Below are 20,600 nucleotides of genomic sequence, written 5' to 3' on the forward strand. Positions count from 1 at the left end.
TCACTCAGGAGGTGAGCCTGCCGAAAGTGCTGGTCAAAACGAGCTCAGCACAGAAAATTATAGGGAACAAAGAAATCAGCAACACCACAAAAAAAAAAAAAAAAAAAAAAAAAAAAAAAACACCAAAAAATTAATAGTGAGGACAGAAACACACTACATAAAGACATAGGACCTATCATGAAAAAAAGAAAGAAAACAAAACAAAAACAGGAAAGGCAATAAATGAAATGAAGTATTTCAAGAAATACTTTAGAAAGACGAATGAAATATAGAGAAAAAGGAGGGGGACCCACAATATCTGGGGAATAAGAGAAAAGAGCTAGAGTAAGAGAATAATGAGGGAAAAAATGCAAAAAGAAAAACAAGGGATGGAAATAACCACAAGAAAAAAAACAATGGGAACCAGGAAAAGGGAAGAGAAAGCCCAAAACTAGAACCTTTTCAGTTGCCAACCTCTGGTGTGTCCATGCTGTTTTTGGCAAGTGGAACCTATTTTTAGGCCTGTGGAATCGAAATGAGAACACTATGGCTTCAAATATTCCAAATGGCCACCACTTGTAAACATTCAAAATGGCTGTTCCCACCAGACAGCCGAAGTCCACAGCTCTGTTTATCTCCTCCTTAGCTGTTTCTCTTTTTAGCCATAAGCCATCAGTGCAGTTGTCCATGCAGCCCTAGGCAAGCAGGCCAATTTTTAGGTTAATTCTCTGGTCTTAACACCACTTGGAAATATTCAAACTGACCATTCTGTCAGGAAAGCTGACAGTCCGCATCTCTGTTTGTCTTCTTTTTCACTGTTTTCATTCAGGTTCTTCTACTATCAAAAAAAACAAACTCACTGCTGTTGAGTCAATTTTGACTCATAGCAACCCTTCCTTGGGTTTCCAAGGTGGTATGTTTACAGAAGTAGATGGTGTTTAGTCCACTTCTGTATCCTTCATTTCAAAGCTCAGGGCTCCAGGATTGTCTTCTGTATCTGTGTCAATTGTTTTCTCTTTTCTTTGTTGAAGAGGGTCTGTGTAGCTTGTCTTTCTATTTCACCATCTTACTGGAAGTCATCTCCTGCTACTTTTAACAATAAATTACTTTTAAAGGACAAACAAGAATCTATAGTAATTTATCACAAAGCCCCATTTTATACACATTCCAGAACAATTCTAATCACTTGGAGAATTATGAAAATAGGTATTAATTAAATATAAACCAGGACTTTGAAAAAAGTTCATTCTGGTTCAAACCCCCTGCTGAGAATTCACATTTTTACTCTAGATATACTAAATCAAAATCCACATTTTAACAAGATCCTCCAGTGATTCTTTTAACAAGAGCCCCCAGGGCTATGTATATATAAGAATCACCTGGTGATCTTTTTAAAATGTAAATTTTTATTAAGTATATCTGGGGTGGAAATTCAAATTCTAGTCAGGAGTCAGACCCGAATGAACTCCTTTGAAGTCTTGTTGTAATTTAAGGGTTTATCATTTTGGACCAATATTTTAAATTTAAGAGTTTGGAATGATTTTTTAGTCAATCAATTGAAAAAAAATGTAACATAAGGAAAGAAAAATAAATGTTATTTCTTTCTATTTACTGTTTAATATTTAATATTTAGCTCTTTTACAAGATGACTTAAATTAGCAAGTAGTATTTTAGAGATACGATGTAAGTCTTAATTCTCTGGTGTAAGCATTTCTGACTTGTTAACAAATTACTTTTTATTAAATCAACTGTTAGCAACCATATGCCAAGGCAAGTACTGGAAACTAGCCAGGACCTGAAGTATTATTTAATATTTGTACTTAGGAACTTAGAATCTATCACTCCTTCTCTTACATTATTAATATCCTAGATTTACTTCTTATATTCATGTTACTGAATAATATTTGTTTGCTGCTTTACAATATGTTTAGATTTATAAGTGAAACAACTTACCGATATAATTTTTCACAGTCAAGTTAACAACTTTTCTTTAGTCACAACTTACTTTTTGGTTTATTCATATGGTTAAACTCATGAAGTTTTAAAAATTTATATTTTAAAGAAAAGGAAATATACTTAGACCCACATTATATTTTAATTCTGAATATTCATATTTCATAATATGATGTAGTAGAGATTGAGTATTTGCTTATAACACTGGAAAATTTGAGAATGCACTATTGTAGACATAAATGAAGTAACCAATCTAATCTCTTTATAAAATATAGGAAGTTTGTTTGATTACTTGATGGTATGTGAAGAGAACTAATAATGTAGTAATCTTAGCTTAGATATCTTTAATGATTTAATTGTATATTTATTACTTACTATTATATACTTAAAAGGAAAAGGTTAAAAAATTTGTAGAAAAAAAGAATATATACAATATATCCCTACATATGATATAGAGTTATTCTTAGAGTTTAAATGAATTATCCTATTGTGTTCTTTCTCAGTAAGGGTCTACTCAGTTTATAGCTAGATTTTTTGATGTATAGTCTTCATTTTCTCGTTGTGTATATTTCCAGAATATTTGTAATTTTCATTTAACTCTAACCTAATATTGATAACTGAAGATAAATCCTAACCCTGAGAAAAATGTGCCTTTGTTTATAATATGAATAGAGAATTGCTAATCTGATTTTATGCATTTCCTTTTTCTCATAAGGAGGTATTTGATATATGAGGCACATTATTGTAGAACTTAAGTTGATCATCTGAAATCTATATCAGTTTTACTAGCTGCGATAGATTTGAACTATTATATCCAAAATGAAGGCATCATTTTATAGTGGTATTTTTAAAAGACCCCAATACTCCGGAGTGAATAATCCAGATTTTAGCACAACATAAATCAGCTCAGTGCCTCTACTATGACCTTTTTTGTAGGGTGACTCCAGATGGCAGCACATTAAACATTTACGGTGCTCTCAAAACTGACATGGGGAAATACACATGTGTCGCTACTAATCCTGCTGGAGAAGACGACCGAATTTTTAATTTGAATGTCTATGGTAAATATGAAATTTCACCCTCTTTTAGCTATGCTACCTTAGGAATCTATGGTAGAAATGAAAATCCAGCAGTAGGTGTCTGGAACATTTATTTTTACAATCTGATGCCATTACTGTTTCCTTAAATACAGAGCAGAACTGTGGGCAGTTGTAGTTGAGATGATTTGAAGTAGTAATGTACATGCTTTTCTTCTCTTTTTCTCCACTCTCACTCTCTTTTTCTGCATGACGTAGTTCCACCTGTAATCAGGGGTAATAAAGAAGAAGCAGAGAAACTAAGGACTGTGTTGGATACTTCAATAAATATTGAATGCAGAGCCACAGGGACACCTCCACCACAGATAAACTGGCTAAAGAATGGACTTCCTCTACCTCTTTCCTCCCATATCCGGTTACTGTCAGGAGGGCAGGTTATCAGGTCAGTTTTTATTGTGTGTGAACAATAAAGTAACTTTAATTGTAGACATTTCTTTTGTCTAAACAGCATTGAAGAAGTATTTTTTTCCTAAGCTTTTACTGTGGCTTTCCCTTTTACCCCTTTCAGTATATTTTTAGAAGGGGGGAAATAACAGCTATAAAATTGAAATGTTGTTATTCTTATTTAAAGGCTCATATTTTGTAAATTTATATAAAATGGATCTTTTCATAGGCACACATTTATCATAATTTTATTCCCAAGAACTGCTATTTTAGCTAAAACTATATGTGTGGCAGAAGATGGTAAGATCATGTGATTTTCATATTAGTATCATTCACTATTAATGTATTTGAAAAATATTTTCCCCTTAAATTGTTATATTTCCAGTGGCTTACTGAAAGTAAATTGTGTTTGAAGCACCTGTGTTCTGAATGTGTTGAGTGAAATCAAATTAATTATGTCAAATTGTTTTCCAGGATTGTGAGAGCTCAGGTTTCTGATGTTGGAATGTACACCTGTGTGGCCTCCAACAGAGCTGGGGTGGATAATAAGCATTATAGGCTTCAAGTTTTTGGTATGTCAGAGAAATGAACCTAATATTTTACTGTGTGTCCAATATCAAGCTCATATTTAGTCTAATATTAAGCATATATTTAGAAATATACTTCCTCATGTATCAGAAAGGATTGATGAAACATGATCTTGCTAAAAAGCAAAGAATTGGTTTTCTCCCAAGAGGCCCATATTTGTTAGACCACAATGATGGGCAAAATATTGTTCTGACCTAGAATTTTGCGTTAAGTCAAATGTTTATTTTTTAAAATAATGTTTCAGTCCAGACACAAGAGCACTATTAATCATTCCAACAAAAAGACTTCCTTCTAATAATATTAGCAGTTCATTTAGAGTATTTAAAATATGAGTGGATACAGGTAGGTGCATATATATTTCTGTGTGTGTATGTGCATAGAGAACTCAAAACCTGCTATTTCAGAAATACATATATGCAACACTTAACACCCATGATAATTCTGTTTGTGAAATAGGGCTTTATGTGAGCTGAATGTTGTGCAAACATCACATTATGTGTGGAAGAGGGGCAAACAGAACACTCACCAGTCAGGGGAGGACCCATCCTGCCACTGCCACACCAGGGTACCACTCAAGCACTTTGGATCTGGCCCTGCAAGTCCTGCATGGTCACCTCTGGGTCTCTGAGAACTGTACCTGCCCCCACCCCCTACCTGCCACAGCTCACACTTGCAGTCCAACCAACCACTTTTCCTACTGCATTTCCTACCACTGCCACAGCCAAGACCACTTGTGGGATGCCACCATGGGAGGAGCTGGGGCCTTAGGCCCCAGGCTATCATGTACACAGGGTGCTGGGCTTAGTGAGACAGGGACTTGGGCAGCACATCCTCTTTGGGGCCTCCAGCAGCATCTGCTTGGTGCCTGCCTGGGTCAAGTGGGGTGACAGAGGCATGAGTGTCCTGGAACCTACTCCCCCTGCTGTCCCAGGGCCAGGGTCATTGCCAGACCTGGAGAATTAGTAACAGACACATCAAATCTCTGTATTTCAGTACTTTGCAAAGTATGTCTGCTATGTCCTGTCCTCTGATTGAGATTTCTGAACTCTATTATAGCCTTAAGAAGCTCTGATACTGTAGTGGTTAGGATATTTGGCTGCAAACCAAAAGGTCAGTGGTTTGAACTCACCAGCTGCTCTACAGAAGAAAGATGAGGCAGTATGCTTCTGTAAAGATTTACAGCCTTAGAAACCCAATGGGGGTTACTATACGTCAGAATTAACTCAATGGCAGTAAGTTTTTATTATTATTATTATAACTTTATTGTACCAGGCATGTATATGCAGTAGGACAAGAACAAACACATACCTGTACTGAGATTTACCGATCCATATTCCTCAATGCCAAAACACATCTCAGAACAATTAAGTAACCCTTAACGATAGTCTACAAGGGTTGCTTAACTGCTCTGAGATGTGCTTGAGCATTGAGGAATGTGGATTTGCAAATCCCAATACAGGTATTCTGGTTTAATGTCAGGGAGCTTTGGTGGCACAGTGTCTAAGGCATTTGACTGCTAACCAGAAGGTTGGTGGTTCAAACCCACCAGCCACTCCTTGAAAGGAAGACTGGGCAATCTACTTCTGTGAAGATTTACCACCTCCAAAACCCAACGACGATTGCTATGAGTTGGAATCGACTTGACGGCAGTGAATTTGGGTAATTTTTGTTGTTGTTGTTGTTATGTGCCATCGAGTCAGACTCGAATCATAGCGACCCCTCCTTGGGTTTTCGAGGCAGTATCACTACAGAAGTAGATTGCCCCACCTTCCTTCTGAGGAGTGCATGGTTTAATTTCTGTTCTGTCCTACTGCATATACTACCCTGGTTGAATAAGTTTATAATAATAGTAATAATAAAACTCACTATAGTCTACAAGGAGCTCCAGTGGCCTAAGGTATTTGACTGCTGACTGGAAGGCTGTCAGTTCAAACCAACCAGTCACTCCACGAAAAGAAGACTGGGCAATCTACTTCTGTAAAGATTTACTGCCTCAGAAATCCAAAGTGGGTCACTATGAGTCAGAATCAGCTTGATGGCAGTGAGTTTGGCTTTTACAGTCTATAAATGATTTTTGTTGTAATATGTAAAACTTACTCTAGAACTTAATCTTACTTTATTATTCCATATAAGGTAATTGAAAATATACTCCTATAACTTTACATACAGTATAGTAAAGAGACAAACCTAAGAATTTACAAATGACCCTAAAAAAAACAAAAACAAAACTCACTGCCATTGAGTTGATTTTGATTCATAATGACCCCCATTGGGTTTCTGAGACTGTAAATCTTTAAGGAAGTAGATTGCCCAGTCTTCCTTCCACAGAGCATCTGGTACATTTGAACCACTCACCTGGTTAGCAGCCAAGTGCCTTGTTCTGGTTACCTAGTGCTGCTCTGACAGGAATATACCACAAATAGGATGACCTTAACAAACAGGAGTTTATTTTTACAATTTGGAGGCTTTAAGTCCAAGTTCAAAGTGCCAGGCTCTAGGGGCTGGGTGAAAGCCCCTCAACCTCGGGGTCCAGCTCTGCCTCCTGCTCCCGACCCACTGGAGCTAGAGGCATTTCTTCACTCAGACAGCTGCTGGCTGCTGAGGCCGAGAAGCCCCAAGGTTGACAAGTAAAAAGACACAGTCCCAATGTTACCAAACCACATGGTAGTCCATTGTAAGTCCCAAGGTCAGCAGAGCATGGCAGGCTGCTGAGCAATGACATGGCTACATACAGGGTCCAAGTGTGCCATAGGCTAGAGACCATTCCCAAAGGCTTCTCCTTATATACAGGAAGAAGACCACATTCCAAAGGCAGCTATTCAGCTGCTTGTGGTAGATCCCACCATGGAGTTGATTGCCAGTCTCATCATGGGGAATAACTACCACCAGCTGCCCAGCCACTAAACCAGGCCCAGCCAAGTTGACACACAAACATAACCACCACATGCCTTATCCATTACACCACCAGAGCTCACAAAAATGTCCCAAATGGCAATAATTTAAAATGACCATACATTGATTATATATTCTATGAAAAAACATTTTTCAAAGCTTAAGTGCTAATATCTGAAAGATTAGTAATTAGCAGGCTTAATGCATGTTTTTATACTAAGGCCATCAGTAAATTATATATTCATTTTAAAGGTACATATTTATTCTAAGCTTTAGAAACATTATAGAACTATTTAAATTTGTTTAAGTGAATCTCAAATTATAGTATATAAATTTGCCTTTCTTTTATTTTCTTTTTAGTACCACCAAATATGGATAATGCAATGGGAACAGAAGAAATCACAATTGTGAAAGGCAGTCCCACCTCAATGACATGCTTTACAGATGGGACTCCCACTCCCAGTATGTCCTGGCTGAGAGATGGCCAGCCTCTGGAGCTTGACTCCCATCTGACAATAAACACTCAAGGAATGGTCCTTCAGCTCATCAAAGCAGAGATTGAAGACTCAGGAAAGTATACCTGCATTGCTGCAAATGAGGCTGGAGAAGTCAGCAAACACTTTATCTTGAAGGTCCTAGGTATGAAAATATTTTAATAAATATAGAATAATTGAGAAGTAAGTGGCAATAAAGGCTTAATGAGCAGGTGTAATTCTTAGAATCATTCTGCCATGGGACAGAAGTTAGGAAAACTGCATTGTAATTCATATTTCTGTTTTGGAATTCACTTTACTCTTATCTGAAGCATGTTAAATTTAAATTGTTGTAATCCTTATCTGTCTGATAAAATGAAAAGTCCTGCTTGTAAAACATTATTCATGGAGAAAAAGTAATAAACCGGTTGATAAGAATCTGTTTAACTTTTCCCAAGAACTAAAAGCATATCTGATTACAGCAATTTAATGAAAAAGGCTTAATATTTATACTATTATATGTTATCCCAAATAGATTTTAAATGATTCAGTCTGTAGATTATAATTGGAATAGTCATTTTTAATAATCTAGTTCTATTTGTTCTTGTGTACATTTAAAGTAAATATTTAAAATGTAGCATATTCAACATGCAAACAAATAGTATAAAGGGAAAACATATTTTGTTCCTTAAAAGATTTTGACCTTGGATGAGAAAGGAAAATGCATAAAACAAACTGATTATTTCAATAATTAAGACCATTTTTTGGGGGGGGGGGTGTATTTTATCAGGATATAGGTTACCCACATCCTAGGTTCCTTGTGTAGTACAGAATACACCCCACAAAGAACAGCAAAGAGTTTCTGCAAGAGTCTAGGTTAGGTAGAATTCATAGGGGGCTAGCATATCCTTTCTGGTGCCCTGCAATTCTTTCTTATAACATCTATTAAAATTTAATTAGTTATGTAATTTTAAAAGTTGTCTTCATTTCTAGATATTGAACTCTATGAGGGCAGAAACAGTAGCCATCTTGCTTATTGCTCTTTTCCCAGTACTTAGCATTGCATTTGGTTTATTAGAGAATTCTTAATATTTGTTGGATTGAACCAAACTGAATTAGCGACTTGCCAGATGCATAATAGGAGTTTCTATTGTTCTCTAAATAAGTGTGATACTCTGGTGTAGATGAGTCTCCCATAGAAAGAAGTGTAGTAGCAGAAAAGTTACTCCATAATAATCAGAGGTAAAAAAAAAAGGTGTGTGTATGTGTGTGCATGTGCACACATATGTGATGGAAGATAACAAATGCCTACACATAAATTCACAGTATATAAGAAATAACATGAAATGATATGTGATCTCATACATTTATTATTTATGTATTAATTACTAAATATATATTATGTGTCAGGAATGTTTCTAGTCATCATTTATAAATATTTATTGAACACTATGTGACAATATGATGTGGCTGGTGCTGGATGCATCACTGAGTAAGACAGATGTGGTCTTGGTCTTCAAGCTCCTACATCTGAGGGAAACAGAGCTACTGAAAAGAGTAATTACTTTTGAATGAGGAATATATGATTAAAATAATATTCTATGGGATAATAAGATTCAGAGAAGATCTCTTTAAGGATAAATCTGAGACCTGAAGCATAAGATTGTAGAAGTAAGTGGGAAATTAAGGTCTTTTCCTTAGATCAGTCACCTAGAGATGAGAGAGAGCTGGACTTGCCCATCTGGCCGGATTGAAGCTGATTATAAAAGGAAGAGTAGCAAGAAACAAGACTAGAAATACAGGCAGAGGTCAAATTGTGAAGAATCTTTTAGGATGTTGGAATTCATTGTAGAGGAAATGTAAAAAGCTGAAGCCAGGGATATGTTACAGCCAAATTTCATTTAAAAAAAAAAAATCCCTCTGGTGACAGACTAAGACTTAGTTGAAGAGACTGTTGTATTAATACAGGCCTGAAAGTGCAGAGGTAGTCTTGCATGGTGGCAGTGAGAAGAGAGAAAGAAAGATGACACCTCTGGGAATTCAAGAACCCGGGAGTAGAATCATAGCTGAGTGAATTTGTAGAAGACAAAACTGAAGGAAAAAAAATGATATTGCTATAGTACTGTACAAAGAGTAGCCTTCCCATCCAAACAGTTAAAATAGATTTGAAAACTGGCATTAAGAAAAAGAGGAGCAGTTTCAGATTTCAGTATCTGTTAACAAGTGGTCATATTAAAATTGAAAACCTCTTCACTTGGAGGAGCCATTCACAATTACCATTTAGAATTCTCAACTTAATTCTACCCAAGTGGTGGAGGTGCCATGATATATTAGAGGTTCGGAAAGGTACAACGTGGCTAGAACATTGAAGACAAAGAAGAACATTATATAAAAAAATTAAGTTAGAGGTTTTTGACAGGGTCCAGACCATGAAGGGTCTTACTGACTGCATTAAGAAATTTAGTTTATATCTAAAACAACAGCAAGTCATTAAAAGTTCTAAGAAATGAAATATGATTGGAGTTGCAGTTTGAAAAGACCACCACTCTGACTGCAAAATGGAGAAACACTTGGAGTGGGATAAGAGTGGATTCTGAGAGACCACATTGTATTAGTAATTATGTTTGACTATAAATAACCAAGAGTCCAAATAACAAAATAACTTGTTTTCCTCACTGAGTGAGTGACCTGGAGGTAGCCAGTTGTCACCATTGGTTCAGCAATCCGTTGCAGTTCTCATGGTCTTTACAGCATAGCTGGAAAAATAGGAAAGGCAAAGGATGGCCCCTTTAGACACTTTCTTAGGCGTCCCACAAATCTCCATTTTCATCTTATTGATCAGAATCTTCACATGGCTACTCTGTCTCCTACTGCTAAAGAGGCTTGGAAATGCAGGACCCCCCCCCCCGAAAAATGGGGGTCTCTTACTAAGAAAGACAATTCATAAACTCTAGCAGCAGTATACTGAAAAGGAACTGCCAAAAATTCAAGCTGGATTCAGAAGAGGACAAGGAACGAAGGATATTGTCACTGATGTCAGATGGATCTTAGCTGAAAGCAAAGAATACCAGAAAGATGTTTACCTGCATTTTATTGACTATTGAAAGACATTAAAATCTGTAAATCATAACAAAATTATGGACAACTTTGTAAAGAATGGGATTTCCAGAACAATTATTGTGCTCAGGAGGAACCTACACATAGGCCAAGAGGCAGCTGTTCAAACTGAACAAAGGGATATTGAGTGTTTTAAAATCAGGAAAAGTGTTCTTCAGGGTTGTATCCTTTCACCATACTTGTTCAATGTGTATGCTGAGCAAATAATCTGAGAAGAAGACCAGGCATCAGGATTGGAGGACGACTCATTACCAATCTGTGATATTCAGATGACATGACCTTGCTTGCTGAAAGTGAAACCCTTAAAGATGAAGATCAAAGACTAAAGCCTTCATTATGGATTACACATCAACATAAAGAAAACAAAAATCCTCACAACTGGAGCAACAAGGAACGTCATGATAAATGGAAGCAAGGATGGTGAGACTTTGCCTCATATATTTGGGCATGTTATCAGTAAGGACCAGTCCTTTAAGTCCAGTGACTGTATTTTTTATGGTGAAGGCAATGTCTTACTAATCTATATACCCACAGTGACTGACTAAATAGTAAGTAATCAACATGTAGAAGGAAGAAATAATTGGATGTAGTAAAATGCAGAATCAGATAAGTGCTTTTAAGTGGTTCAAACAACATGGTATGGAAATTAAAGGGGGCAGAGATTTCATACTTAGCTCAGAGAATCGAGAAAGGAGATATATATCATACGTATATATACATACATATATATATGATATATATCCTTTCTTGATATATATCATATATATATATATATATTTTTACAAATAAACTTAGTAATATGAATTGAACCTTGATAGTGTTTCAATTGGCTCAGATAGAGGGTAAGACTATGCAGGAAGGTATTCTAGTAAAAGGAAAAGCCATTATGCAGAAAAAGCATTGAGCTTGTTGAAGGAGAGTAAAGTCTAATTTAATGTTAGATTACATATAAATATATTATAAATTGATAATGTCTTCAAAGCTTGAAAGTGGTCATCCAAGGCACCACACCTGGTGTTTATTGACCTGTAGGAAGAGAGGAAGAAGGAGAGTCAGGAAAAGGAATAGGATTTGGAATGTGTGGTTGGTTAATTGCCTCTATGAACAACTGCCTACTTTGCCATGAAACCAGAACTGGATGATGACATTTTGACCAAAGATTCCTGTCAAAATAGCATGGGGTGACATCTTCTGACCTCCTCCAATCTCATGAGAGGGAAACAGAGTCACCATCAGCAGTCCAAGGCTAGTTTCTATGAGGCCATACATGCTACCACCCTCCAGCCTTTTTACCAACTCTGACACCAACCATCTCTCCCATGACACTCATTACTCTCTGCTAGGTTCAATAATAATTCGTTGCAATGGCCACACAGAAATCACAGACAATATTCATGATTATGGGGGTTTATTAGGGAAGTAACAGGCTACAGTTCAGATTCAAGAATGCATTCAATATATAATTCTTCGATCAGGACAGTCTCCCCTCTGCTAAGCCATCAGGCATGCCTCTCTAGCCCTTGGCCTCTACCCTGGTCAGCCAAGTGTTACAAATGTCTTTTAGCTCTGCTGTTAGGGACACCTACATGCACCCCACTTTGCCAGCAAGTCTTGTGCCCAAAGGCACTCAGCTTTCTTGCTCCATGGGCCATCAAGCCTGTTGCTCTGTCTTGTGTCTCCTGGTTCCTCAGCTGACTCTCTCAGCCGGTCATCTTGCCTGTCATCTCTGCTGTCTCTCTACCTAGGAGGTCCAGGGCAGGGATCTGAGGTCCAAGAACATGCTTCACTCCACCCCTGGCTCTTCTCTCTTGATGGCAGTAAGACCCCCTTTCTCTGCCTCTCAGAAAGCTCTTTTTAAGCCTAGAAGAATGACAAAACCAACCAAGCCTCACATTAGAATTCCATATACCTTATTTGCATAGTCCCACCTAGTAATGTGGTGAGTCACAAAGACTAGCTAGAAAAGCCATACCAAGTCATTCACTATACCATAAGTCCATAGAAGAATTCTGTTCAAAAGGGGGGAAATGTAGAATAGAATGTCAAATTTCCATGGACTCCAGACTTTCAGGAGCCAAAGGGGCTGGGTGAACCTTTGAAATGATTTCTCTGAGACAATTTTAAATCTTAAACCAAAAATATACCCTGAAGTCTTAAAACCAAGCAGTACTTTAGCTTAAGTAACTAAAATACTAAAAAAAAAAAAAAAGTCTGGTTTGAGCATTATGCTCTTTTAAAAACTATCTGTATGGGATCATAGTGAAAACAGCAACTTGGAAGATTAGATAGGAACCTTAGGGGGCAGTGAGTTTATGTTAATGGAGGCGGAATAACTCACAAAGGAGGGTGAGAATGGCTGCACAACTCAAAGAATGTAACAATGTCACTGACTTGTACATGGATAAATTGTTGAATTGGTGTATGTTTGGCTATGTATTTTCAACAACAGCAGCAAAATGATTGTTTTTAAAAAAGATAATGTTGCAAAGATAGATTGAAGTCATACTGTAGAAGTCTTGGAAGTCATAATGTGGATATAAGCCACTGAAACCTTTAAAACAGGAAATCTTGGATCAATCTTAACATGCACTTAAGAAAATTATTATCAATCTTGCCAGCACTACATACATGGATGAAAATAAAAAAGAGTGGTCATTTGAGACAATGATGAAGAAACTCTGATTTCTTAATTATAATCTGAAAAGGACAACTGATTTAATATTATCTTTTTTTCTAGAAAGGAAAAGTAAGTCTGATAGGTAGAAATTTTTAGAAAACAGATTTCAATAATGTTAGCAACAGCAGTAATAGAAGTTACAGTAGTAGGGACCTCTTAAAAACCTTTCACTGTAAGATATGACAGATACATAAACAGAGCATAAATGTATAGTGAGTTATTACAAGGCAAGGAGTTCTGTAATCACCATCCAGTCAAGAAATAGAAATTTGCTGGCCACCAGCAGCCCTTGCATGAATCCCCATCTCAGTCTCAACTGCCCTCAAAAGAAACCACCATTCTGACTTTTCTAGAAATCAGTTACCTAAGGATTTTTCTAATTTTATCCCTCAAGTTTACATCCTTGGACAGTTAAATCTTTCCCATTTAAATTGTTCATATGTCTTTTGAGTCTTTTAATCTAACAGCTTCCTCCTTTATCCTGCTTTTCTCTTCTGACTTTTTATCTGTCAAAAAACCTGAGCCATTTGTACTGTATACTCTGCCACAGTCTGAACTTTGCCAGTTGCACACTTCTGATTTAGTTCACCATGTTCCTGTTTTCTGTATTCCTTACAAATTGGCAGAGGCTTATCTAGACTTGGTTTTAATAATTCAGCAAAATTATAGGCCAAGCGGTATTCTTTTACCAGAGGCACATAATATTTACTTCTCTTTCTTTATGCAGTCATAGCAGCTATTAATTCTTGCTGCCTGGATCCACTCATTCATTATAGGTTGCAAAATGGTGACATTCTGATTCTAGATTTTCTTTTTTCATTTAAAGCTGAAATGTTATACGGAGATGCTTCCCTCATTTATTATTTAGTTCCCCCATAAGAGAGTTTACAAAGAACAGGTATGTTGGGTGCTTGATTCTCTCCCTTTATTTGCCAGATGTCAAGATAATGATTTTTTTCCATATTATTCTCCAAAGTTAACCAATTAATTTTTTGAATTTCATTATTAAAAAATATGTATCATCACAAACTCAAAAATTTAAACAATTACAATGATTACCTTTTTGAGGATGCAAATTGTCCCATATTTGGCCAGTGGTAGCTTCTTCAAGTTGGTTCCTGAGTCTTTTTTGACACAGCACTAGGAGTTGTTGATAACTTTCTTGCCATCTACTCTGAAAAACTATCCAGGCTCATGGTGTTCATTTTCTGCCCCAGATCTGGAATTAAGTGTTTCTCCAGGAAGCCTTGGTTCCTTTTAGAGTGAAATTATATTCTAAAATAAACCACAGTTTTGGGGCCAGGGATGCTCAGTGCTACTGGATTAGTCATTGAAGTAGTTAGCCACTCTCCAGGTTTTAGCTGGACTATTTAATTGGCCTATGTTGTTGTTGTTGTTGTTATGTGCCATTGAGTCAGACCCAACTCATAGCGACCCCTCCTTGGGTTTCTGAGGCAGTATCACTACAGAGTTAGATTGCCCAACCTTCCTTCTGAGGAGTGGCTGGCAAGTTTGAACCGCCAGCCTTCTGGTTAGCAGTCAAGTGCCTTAGGCACTATGCTACCAGAGCTCCCAATTGGCCTATAGTGCCTTCCATTCTGTTGGCCATACTGTGAATCTCCTGTTCTCAGAAGAGCCCCTTACTTCCTTATATTTTCTCTCCCACAGATACCAATACCACACAGGTCTTGGTGGTTTTTCTTTATTTGCTTGTGGGGATATTTTGTCATCTAATATTGTTGTAAATGTTGTACATGAGTATTTAGTTTTGATATGTAGTTTTGGAAAGATTCAAAAGTTGTGCCACTACAACCATTTCCCCAAAATTCCTGCATAGTAAAAATAATTTATTAAGCATTTCCTATGTGCCTGATTTGTGTAAAATGCATAGAGGTTATCTCATTGCATCCTCAAAACAATTTTATTAGGTAAATAGTACTGTTATTCTCATTTTAGGGATTTACTCAAATCCTGTAAGGTAATAATTGTTGGACCTGGGATTTAAACTTAGACTGTCTAACTCCAGAACCTCTGCTATGAACAATTCTAAACTATATGCCTGTTGAAAAAGAAAATACTTAACCTTTGGAGCTGTCCAACAGCTACTTTGACAGCCTTATGAAACATTAAGCTGAAAACTTCCATAGAACACTTGAATAATCATTATAAGGGGATTCTGTTTTAAATGGATTTCTAAACTTGAAGAAAATTGGGCTGTTTTTGTTAGGTGATTCTGTGTACATTAGAATGAAACACTGCCAGTCCTACACCATCATCACAATCATTGCCATGTTGCCAATTGTTGCAGCCCCTGTGTCAGTCCATCTCATTGAGGGTCTTCCTCTTTTTCACTGACCCTCTACTTTACTAAGCATAATGTTCTTCTCCAGGGACTGGTCCTTCCTGATAACATGTATAAAGTACATGAGGTGAAATCTCTCCATCTCTGCTTCCAAGGAGCATTCTGGCTGTACTTCTTCCAAGACATATTTGTTTGTTCTTCTGGCAATCCATGGTAGATAGTCTTCTTCAACATTACAATTCAAATGCATCAGTTCTTTGGTCTTCCTTATTCATTGTGCAGCTTTCACATACATATTAAGAAAACCAAACTCACTGGCATCGAGTTGGATCCAACTCACAGTGACCCCTCCTTGGGTTTCCGTGACAGTATGACTACGAAAGTAGACTGCCCAACCTTCCTACCAAGGAGTGGCTGATGGGTTTGAACCACCAGGCTTCTTGTTAGCAGTCAAATGCCTTAGGCACGCCACCACCAGCGATTGAAAATACCATAGCTTGGATCAAGATCACCTTAGTCCTCAAGGGGACATCTTTGTTTTTTAAGGAAGTCTTTTACAGCATATTTGCCCAATGCAATACATCAATTGATTTTTTTAACTGCTGCTTTCATGATTGTTGATTGTGGATCCAAGCAAAATGAATCTTTGACAATGGCAATATTTTCTTCATTTATCATTATGCTGTTTAATAATCTCCTTGTGAGAATTTTTGTTTTCTTTGTGTTGAGGTGTAATCCATACCAAAGCTGTAGTTTTTGATCTTCATCAATAAGTGCTTCAAGTCCACTTCATATTCAGCAAGCAGTGTTGTTTCATCTGTATATCACAGTGTTATCCATAAATTGTTATGATCTGCATGGTTAGATGCCTTTGCATAATCAATAAAACACAAGAAAAAAATCTTTCTGGTATTCTCTGCTTTTAGCCTACATCCATTTGACATCAAGAATGATATCCATCATTCCACATCCTCTTCTGAGTATGGCTTGAATCTCTGGCAGTTCCCTGTCCATGCACTACAACAAGTGTGTTTTGAAATACCTTCAGAAAAATTTTACTTTTGTGTAATATTAAGGATATTGTTCTATAATATCCACATTCCGTAGGATCACCTTTCTTTGAAATAGGCACAAATATGAATGTCTTCTAGTCAGTTGCCCATATAGCTTTTTTTCTAAATTTCTGGGCATAGATAAGTGAGTGCTTCCAGCTTTGTATCACTTATGGTTTTCTAACAATTGTATCCATTGGTCAAAGCATCTCAATTGATATTCCATCAATTCCTGGAGCCTTGCTTATTGCCAGTCCCTTAAGTGCGGCTTGGACTTCTTCCTTCAGTGCCATTGATTCTTGATCATATGCTCCTTCCTGAAATGGTTGAATGTCTACCATTCTTTTTGATACAGTGATTTTGAGTATAACTTCCATCTTCTTTTGATGCTTCCCAAATAGTTCAATATTTTGTCCATGTTGTTGTTGTTGTTGTTGTTGTTGTTGTTGTTATGTGCCATGGAGTCGGACCCGACTCATGACAACCCCTCCTTGGGTTTCTGAGGCAGTATCACTATGGAAGTAGATTTCCCTATCTTCCTTCCGAGGAGTAGCTGGTGGGTTTGAATCTCTGGCGTTCTGGTTAGCAGTCAAGTGCCCATAGAATCACTCAATATTTTTCCCATAGAATCCTTCAATATTGCAACTCAAGGTTTGATTTTTTTCTTCAGTTCTTTCAGCTTGAGAAATGCCAAGCTTCCCTTTTGGATTTCTAACTCCAGGTGTTTGCATGTTTCATTATAGTACTTTATTTTCTCAATCCACCCCTTCAGATTTTCTGTTTAACAAGTTTCTGAGTCTCTTCTGAAGCAGCATTTTCAGAGTCTCCTCTGACATCCAATTTGGTCTTCTCTTCCTTTCTCATCTTTTTAAGGGCCTTTTGCTTTTTTCATATATGCTGTCCTTGAAGTAATTCCACAACTCATCTGATCTTAGGTCATTAGTGTTGAGTGCATCAAATGTTATTTTTGATTTATAAATTAAGATGGGATATACTAAAGGTTGTACTTTGGCTGTATGGACTTGTTTTAATTTTCTTCAGCTTCCACTTGAACTTGCATAAGAGCAATTGATAGTTTGTTCTGCACTTGGCCTCTGGCCTTGTCCCAACTGATGATATTGAGCTTTACCATAATCTCTTTCCACAGATGTAGTCTATTTAATTTGTGTGTATTCCATTCAGTGAGATCCATGTGTATAATCACCATTTATGTTGTTGAAAAGGTATTTGCAGTGAATAAGTCATTGGTCTTACAAAATTCTATCATGAGGTCTCCAGTGTCATTTCTATCACCAAGACCATAGTTCCCAACTACCGATCCTTCTTTGTTTCCAACTTTTGCATTCCAATCACCAGTCATTATCCCTGTTGACTTGATTACCTGTTTGCTGAGTTGGACTAAGGGACCTTAATGATTCTTTTTGGGCTTTCTTTCTTTTATATCCTCGTAAGAAAGTCAAACCCACCAGCCACTCCTCGGAAGGAAGGTTGGGCAATCCTACTTCCGTAGTGATACTGCCTCGGAAACCCAAGGAGGGGTCGCTATGAGTCAGGACTGACTCGACGGCACATAACAACAACAACAACAACAAGAAAGGTTACTTTAGAAGTAAAAGGAACAAACAAGAAAATTATTCATGCCTCGATATAACCAATGTGTTTGATACAGAAATCGCCATCTCATGATATAACTATTTTTTTCTTCTGGGTAATCTTTTTTTTTTTTTTTGCCTCATAGTTCTTCATGGAAAAGATGATAGCAAAATTCCATAGCATTTGCATCTTGCATTTGTAATATCAATTTGTATTTAAAAGGTGCAAATATATACTATTATTTTAAATATCTCTTTTTAAATAAATGTACAAGGTGGGTTTGGTTTTTATACTTTCTCAATCTACACACTTAGATAAGAATTCTCTAATTATCAGTGTTCCCACTGATGTTTTGTAATTAACTTCTAATGTCCTGGTTTACTTCATGTTCTATTGTAGACATGACCTATCATTTTTGAAAGTGTGCCACTAAAAAATGGTAATCACCTCTAGGAATATCATTTAAGTTTCTTTATTCTAATCAGTTTATATCATATGAACCTAAATTACAGTTGGATATTCTTTTCAAGTTTTTATAATCAGCAATATTTTATCAAACAGCAGGTTTATTTTGTCATTGCTTTTTATTCTTCTTAAATAGAGCTACCTCATATTAATGGATCTGAAGAGCCTGAAGAAATATCAGTGATTGTTAATAATCCACTTGAACTTACCTGCATTTCTTCTGGAATCCCAACTCCTAAAATTATGTGGATGAAAGATGGACGGCCCCTTCCACAAATGGATCAGGTGCAAACTCTAGGAAGAGGAGAGGCTCTTCAAATATCCAGTGCTCAGGTAAGTACCAAAGTTCATACAGTTGGCTTTATCCTAGATTAAGTTTCTCACTGGATAATATTTGATAAATGTTAGAGGAATTATGTCATTAGAGCTGAGTATATTGCAGACCTGTGTAACTGTAGCAAATGTTTATTGATTCTATCATATGCACAATGGGGTAGATACTTACAGGGTAACAGGACTAAAAGGAAGCCAGAGGTGTTATCTCATTAAATTCTGAACAGGGCAAGATATCTGCACATTAACTCTTGCAAGTTTTCTCAGTGCTATAAACATTAATATGTAGCCCTTTACTGAACTGGCATAAAGCAATCCAATATACATATAAATTGAGTCTTCAAATAGCATTTTGTTTCCCAAAATGAGCTAGCAGACATTAAAATCTGATAAACAATGATAAATAAAATTTACTGGTTCTTTTAATTCACATTTAAGGAAGTTGATCTGAAGTAGGAATAGATTAGAGAAAAGTCTATTTGGAAATTACTTATTGTAAGAATCCTCTGTTCTAATAACAAAGGCAAACTCTTATTACAAACATTTTCTGTCTTTGCCCTAATGCCCTCATGTATAAACTGGGGATGAAATAATAAATAACTACTTCATACAGTTGAGGGTTTAGTGAGATAATCTAACATAAAGTACATAAATTATTGCTACTCCTATTGTTATTATCTTTATAATCCCTCTCAATATAGAACAACAAAATTAGGTAATCATATGCTATTTGCATCTTCAATGAGAAAAGAAGAAGGAAAGGGAAATTGGAAGAAGAGAACTAATGATTATAAATTGTCTATTGTCATTCATGTGTTAAGCACTGGGCTCTCTATCACAGTCAACTGTGAGGCAGTGTAATTATCCCCATTCTACAAATGCAAAATAGGCACAGAGAGATTCAATACTGGCCACCAAGTACTCACCTCTGCTCAGGAATGGAGAGGAGACTCAAGCTTGGGTCTGGCTCAAAAACCCAGGCAGTGAAACTCAGTGCAGCTTTTGTTTCTAATGTCAAAGAACACATGCCTTTCTTTTCCCTTTTCCACATATGAAACATCACAATAACTCAGAGAAAAGCCAGGTTAAACTATCAAACAACTTACTAATTCAAAACTCTGGGGTGATATATTTTCAGCTGATAAGAAATTATGCAAACGAATGTTATGGCACAGCATGGAGACAAGGGAGTGTGTGGAATAGAAGCATAAATACACTGGAGTGATAGTAAATAGAAAAGGATCCCTGGTGGTGCAGTGGTTAAACATCAGCTGTTAATTAAAGGTCCGTGGTTCAAACCCACCTACTGCTCAGTGGGTGAAAAGTCCTGGTGATCTACTCCTGTAAAGATAACAGCATAGAAAACCTTAGGGAATGGTTCTACTCTGTCAAATATAGGGTCAATGTGAGTCAGAATGGACTTGATGGCACACAACAGCAACAATAATGGTAAGTAGATCTTGAAAGAGGTTTAGACCACAACACAATAGGTCTGAATGCAGTGTTTCCTTACAACAAGGTTCCATGTATAGTTAACTGGTGACATTCTGCAGAATGATATTGTAGAGAAAGAAGGGGCTTGAATTCAATTTTGTAAAAATTTGTTAGGAGCTCTGGTAGCATAGTGCCTAAGGCACTTGACTGCTAACCAGAAGGCTGGCGGTTCAAACCCACCAGCCACTCCTCGGAAGGAAG

At 36.8% G+C, this 20,600-nt stretch overlaps 1 protein-coding gene across 1 annotated transcript in view; it reads left to right on the plus strand.

Annotated features, from left to right (window-relative positions):
* The window catches only part of HMCN1 (hemicentin 1), a 691,072-nt gene that overhangs the window by 557,858 nt on the left and 112,614 nt on the right, over window positions 1-20,600 (plus strand). Inside the window, exons 64-68 of the mRNA XM_007937695.2 lie at window positions 2,869-2,993; window positions 3,228-3,411; window positions 3,888-3,985; window positions 7,254-7,532; window positions 18,709-18,905. Of these exons, the coding sequence (XP_007935886.1) occupies window positions 2,869-2,993; window positions 3,228-3,411; window positions 3,888-3,985; window positions 7,254-7,532; window positions 18,709-18,905 (883 nt within the window). The remainder of the gene's footprint in view (window positions 1-2,868; window positions 2,994-3,227; window positions 3,412-3,887; window positions 3,986-7,253; window positions 7,533-18,708; window positions 18,906-20,600) is intronic.

This window comes from Orycteropus afer, unplaced genomic scaffold (assembly GCF_000298275.1).
Source record: "Orycteropus afer afer isolate SDZICR_OR568_19922 unplaced genomic scaffold, OryAfe1.0 scaffold00043, whole genome shotgun sequence".
Lineage (NCBI taxonomy): Eukaryota > Metazoa > Chordata > Mammalia > Tubulidentata > Orycteropodidae > Orycteropus > Orycteropus afer.